This window comes from Palaemon carinicauda, chromosome 7 (genome assembly GCF_036898095.1).
Source record: "Palaemon carinicauda isolate YSFRI2023 chromosome 7, ASM3689809v2, whole genome shotgun sequence".
Lineage (NCBI taxonomy): Eukaryota > Metazoa > Arthropoda > Malacostraca > Decapoda > Palaemonidae > Palaemon > Palaemon carinicauda.
In genome coordinates this window covers 142,385,519-142,391,000 of record NC_090731.1, presented here as the reverse complement: position 1 = coordinate 142,391,000, position 5,482 = coordinate 142,385,519, and the positions used below count along the sequence as shown (strand labels likewise).

Sequence of the window (5,482 nt, the reverse complement as noted above, 5' to 3'; positions counted from 1 at the left end):
AGTGATATTGTATCTACTGCAAAACCAATGAAATAGAAGGTAAACTTATACAAAATCATTTTTAGTGTTATGAGAATTTGTTGCAGTTCCTTACATGAAAAATTTGTATGTGAGGAAACACTTTATTTTTCCCCTCATTTTTGTTGGTATTAATTGTGAATTTAGAACATCTCTCTCTCTCTCTCTCTCTCTCTCTCTCTCTCTCTCTCTCTCTCTCTCTCTCTCTCTCTGTTTTTATCGTATGGTGTCTGACATACAAATGGAAGTTTTTACTTTAAACACACAAAAGAGTTTTGGTGTCTTTTGGATAAAAAGAAACTTCAATCCAGGTTAGACATATAGATTTTGAAACTAGCAGTAGCACCAACTTGAGATTTTCCTGCATTTTGTCTCAATGAATATAAATACAAATCAGCATCTTATGTTATTCTCTCTTAGTATTGCTTATCTCATGTAATCATATTTCGTTAATGTGGATAGAAAAAAATCTGTGACTGAAAGACCGAAAGTTTATTTCATAATGATAAATTGAAGAGAACAAATTTTGAAATTTACAATTGTCAATTGCTTTGAATATGTTTAATTAATGATGTTATTGAGGCATTAATATCCAGATATTCAAATTAGACAACTATGTCATGCCAAGGTTCAATTACACAATTTTGCTGGAGAATATTTTGCAAAGCTAATTCTTTATCACAATGGAAACTAGATGATGTTTTTAATAAAGTTTTCATATAAGAATTAGGGCTAATGATTTTTCTTTTTTAGGGGTTATATTGTTATTCCAAGCGGAATTTGACGGCCAATTATCTTTTTTTTATTGATTGTCAGGATGATTTCTTGACAGTAAGGTGAAGCAAACAACCACTTTTAGATGCTAAAAGAATATTAAACTCATTAATTGAACAAAATTGGTAAAATAAACCTGAATAAACAAATGGATAAATTTCTATTGGGAGTGAATTTGAATGGTATTAGATATACCTGCAATGATTAAATGTTCAAACTTCAAATCCAATTAATCTAAGAGACAGAGACGTTGTGTTGAAACACATAATCCAGATATTGAGGGTTGATCATATCTTGGGAGGAGGTGGCCGGAGAAGAAGTCGTAGCAGCAGCGTTGACATCGGAAAAGGTATTGTTTCTCTTTTTAGATGGAATTTGTGGTGATTCTCACTTGCGCCCGACTCGTATTACGCTCATTGCTCGGTTAAGGTGTTCTATCTCGTCGGTGCGTTCAGTGGCATGGACGCACCACATGAAGTCCAGGTTATAGAAACAGTTTTTCCTGAAATCACACGACGAGGATAAGGTCAGAATAATATATTTTTCCTGATAGGTGTGGCATCAATGAGGTAAAGATTGTCCCCGAAAAAAAAGAGGTAATATATAAAAAAAAAAGTTCCGCAGAATAATATTGAAATTATTGAAATCATATTGTTAAAACTATTAAGATGATTAAAATTGTACTTAGAAAAATTAAGGACGAAGTGACTAACGTATAATTCGCGATTAAACGGAAGTATGCCAACAAGAGATTCGGCTTATGGCTACTGAAAGTCTACGAAAATTTGGAACAACATATCTGATAGTACACAGACTGAGCAAAGATAATGAAAACTGCTTAAAGGTTAAAAAGCCGCTAATTAATGGTAGAGGCAAGTGACAGTAACATTGCCCTCACTAGCAGGACACTAGCAGGACAATGACCTAGAGACTGATCATATACAGATAATCAGCGCTAGAGCCCCCTCTTCGCCCATGCTAGGACCCGGGAGGGCAAGGAAATGGCTGCTTATGACTTAATAGGTAGACATATAAGCTCCCATAAAACCCCCATCCTTAATCCAATGATGGTGAAGTTATATTGAGGTAGCAGACGCTACAAGAAGCTATCGAACTTGAGGAGGACTTAAACCCTAGTTCGGAAGAACACCCTGCAGGCACGTTTCCAATAGACCATCACAACCCTAATTAACTAAAACAAAAGCTCGATTGATTACACAAGTCAGAAGGGCTGAATTGTAGAACACCGCAACTTGTATGCTGTCACAATTTGCTTAATGGTTTCTTGACTTAAAAACAAGTAATTGGTTTCCTTGCGATGTAAAAGGTAGAATTTGCACCATGATACAGTGAAAAATAAGTCGGAAACCTACGTGAGAAGAGTTCACAGGGAATAGGGAAAAATATTACGAAGAAAGTAATGATGCCCTGACTGAAAAGACTCTACCTTTCAATGCTATGTGACACTTAAAGGACCGTGTTGCTCTCAAGATCATAGTAAAACCTGAATTCATGTAATTCTTTTATTCTAAAGTGAAGTTGCGAGTTCCAGAAGATAAAATGAAAAAAAAGACTACTATTTCGAACTATAATCTTTACTAAATTCTGCTAAAAAAAATCATGCAAATTACTTAAACATGTGTCTGAGGTGGTAATATTTCAAATTTTTTCGTTTTTAAACCATGATCATGAAGAAATGTAACTATTTCCATAGGTTAAAACAAAATGTATCCCCTCTTCCATTCAATTAGTGAATTATGCATCATCCATCTACTGTACTGTATATATAAATTCCGTAACACAAGCCACGTCGGCAAACTTTATTCTTTTCTTCCTCTCTTCAGTATCAGGTTACATTAATTTTATACCTATAAGACAATTTACAAGAGAAAATAGTTGTTTTGGAATGTTTCTTTCCGACGGACTTACTGATATTTTGTATTAATTTTCTTTCTGTTCTACTTTTGTATTTGAAATGACCACATCTGCATGATATCAGTTTTTCCTAATGAAGGTAAATTTTCTTATTGTCATGTAGTTACATGCTACTCTTTAATATACAAGTAATTCTTGATTGCCGTTGTTTAGACTCACCTGCATTTGGCTCCAATGCTGTTTTTCCGGAAAATGTTTTCGCAGTCATCGCAAATCCTGACGATGTATTCGTACAAGTCACGGTTTCCCATGACCCCTCGACATTCGTCGTCCAAATAGCGGGCCGAAGTCTGGTCCACAAGCAACATTCCGAACACAGCCATTGTTATCGCAACATACGTGAATTTCTAGAGGTAGAAATGGCGGATTTAAACGAGTTACAAATTGCTAACGTTCCAGGAACTACAGCCATCAACAAACCCTGACTTCATTACAAATATATGAAATGCAAATGCAACAGCTTCTCTTTGTAATTGGAGATATATAAAAGGTAGTATAAATTGGTAAATCGATGAGAATAACATGAAAAAGCTACTTAGAATTCGTTCTAAAACATGTTATGTCTCTGAGATGTACTTACCAAAGCATAGTTTTTATAAACCTCTATTCTAATATTCTCTATATGACGTAGTAATATATGAATTTACAAACAGAAGCACACAAAACACTTTCACACATATGCACTGTTTATGTACAAACACTTACACATATACAAATATATATATATATATATATATATATATATATATATATATACACACATACATACATATAACTGTAGCACACAAATATGTATATAAATATATCTATATGTGTGTATATATATATATATATATATATATATATATATATATATATATATATATATATATATATATATATATACATACAGACATATAAAGGTAAAACACACAAATATATATGTATATGTAAATATGCGTATGTATATATATGCACTATGACAGAAAACTTTATAACTTTGAAAGTCTTAATGGAACAAGGGACAAGCCCAGAGACTTTATGCATCTGCATTCATTATGCTTATAAACGGATGGACAAGGCCCTTATAAATAATTTTATCTAATTGAAAAAAGGAATATATAGACTTTTGGAAATATATATATATATATATATATATATATATATATATATATATATATATATATATATATATATAGATGAAATGATAAGACAAGTGAATCTCAGTAACTGGTCAGGATGAGTAAAGGTTACAAAATGGAGAGAAAAAAAATATGAGTTGGTAAAATTACAATTGTTTTGTATGACTAGAAAAGAAGACTAATATGTGTGAGTAAGGGAAAGGAATAATTATTGTATACTACAAAAGTTAAGGGTCTATATGCAACAGAAGCTTAAGATCATGATTTTAATCAAGGCACTATGGTAGGATTCTGATTGAAAAAAAAGTGAGACTAGTGACAGAATTAATATATATAGTGAATAAAGCTATAAATCCTTTGTCTTTGAAGTGTGTTATGTAGAATTAATATTCTCAGTTATAAATGACGACGATTGGGAAAGCAAAGAAAGAAAGAACATGATCAGGTGAAGGATAGTAACTTAATGAATGCACTGATTGTTAGTTTTGATGTGAGAATTAACACGCAGCCATCCATTAAAGTGTAGATTGAATACAATCCAATACCTTTGAATAGGAAATACACTGTATTTCCATATTCTTTCATTCAATTACGTATTGAAAAATATGCATGGCATCCTGTAATATATTTATCTAAATCTACCAGCTATGAATAAGTACATTGAATTAATTATCACAATCTAAATTCTTTAATGTTTATAGCATTTAATAGTAATGGATGCACTCAATATAGTACTGCACTACATTCATGTAAATGAAACAAAACTAATAGAAATGATGAAGTCCAAAGTTCCTTGTTGGAGCCCCTGGGCTTCTACCATTCTGCTTTTCCAACTAGGGTTGTAGCTTAGCAATTAATAATAATAATAATAATAATAATAATAATAATAATAATAATAATAATAATAATAATAATAATAATAATAATAATGATAATAATAATAATAGAACTTACGACCCTCATATCTACCTTAAGCGTGAAAGCTTGGTTTAGATGAGAAGCCATTCTCAAGAAAGACTTGGGTGGCGTCGCGAGACGAAGCAATAAGAACAAAATAGGGAGAAATAATATACTTTAGGATATGAAGATGCGGTTGGGGAGAGAGAGCGCGAGAGAGAGAGAGCGAAGCTCTTTCGGCTGGATGTCTTCTATCTCTTCCTGCTCTTTCAGATACTCCGGTGTGAAAGCTGTCCTTCCTCCTGTTTTATATCAGCCGCTGATGGATCTCAGCCTTGACGTCACTGGCGCAGACGTCCTGAGATATTCAGTTTGTTTATCCTAATTGCCCTTTTAGTGTTTGGAATAAATTCTTCATAAACACCTAAGTAAGATTTCACTTGAAACATTGTCATTTGCTGAATGTGCACCTGTATGTATGAAAGGCTCAAGATAATGATGACCAAAACCAATCCGAAGTTTTTGATTCCGGTGGATTGACGGGATTATAAAATGAGTGGTTATTTCAGCGTCTGTTAACCCCGAAAATTTGCACAAGTAGAATGTTTATCGCTATTAATATTTTGTTGAAGTATTTCTAAAATAAGAATTGAAATTCTTGCTTTTACGTATAATAGAAGAAGAATGACCATGTATATAATATTATCATCATCATTAACATTAGGCGTTGATAGACC

At 32.6% G+C, this 5,482-nt stretch overlaps 1 protein-coding gene across 1 annotated transcript; it reads right to left on the bottom strand.

Moving 5' to 3' along the window:
• Positions 1-495: 495 nt before the first annotated feature.
• LOC137643672 (molt-inhibiting hormone-like) lies at positions 496-5,022 on the bottom strand. Its single transcript, XM_068376387.1, has 3 exons — positions 4,818-5,022; positions 2,887-3,074; positions 496-1,294 (listed from the first exon to the last, which is right to left on the bottom strand). The coding sequence occupies exons 1-3, from the start codon at positions 4,851-4,853 to the stop codon at positions 1,180-1,182; spliced, it is 339 nt and encodes a 112-aa protein (XP_068232488.1). The 5' UTR covers positions 4,854-5,022; the 3' UTR covers positions 496-1,179.
• Positions 5,023-5,482: the final 460 nt, after the last annotated feature.

Bases quoted from the DNA above. Each gene is read 5' to 3' on its own strand.
- LOC137643672 (XM_068376387.1), bottom strand. From the start codon at position 4,853: ATGGCTTCTCATCTAAACCAAGCTTTCACGCTTAAG. The intron at 3,075-4,817 runs GTAGATATGAGG...TTCTACCTCTAG, and splicing joins ACCAAGCTTTCACGCTTAAG to AAATTCACGTATGTTGCGAT. The intron at 1,295-2,886 runs GTGAGTCTAAAC...GTGTGATTTCAG, and splicing joins AGCATTGGAGCCAAATGCAG to GAAAAACTGTTTCTATAACC.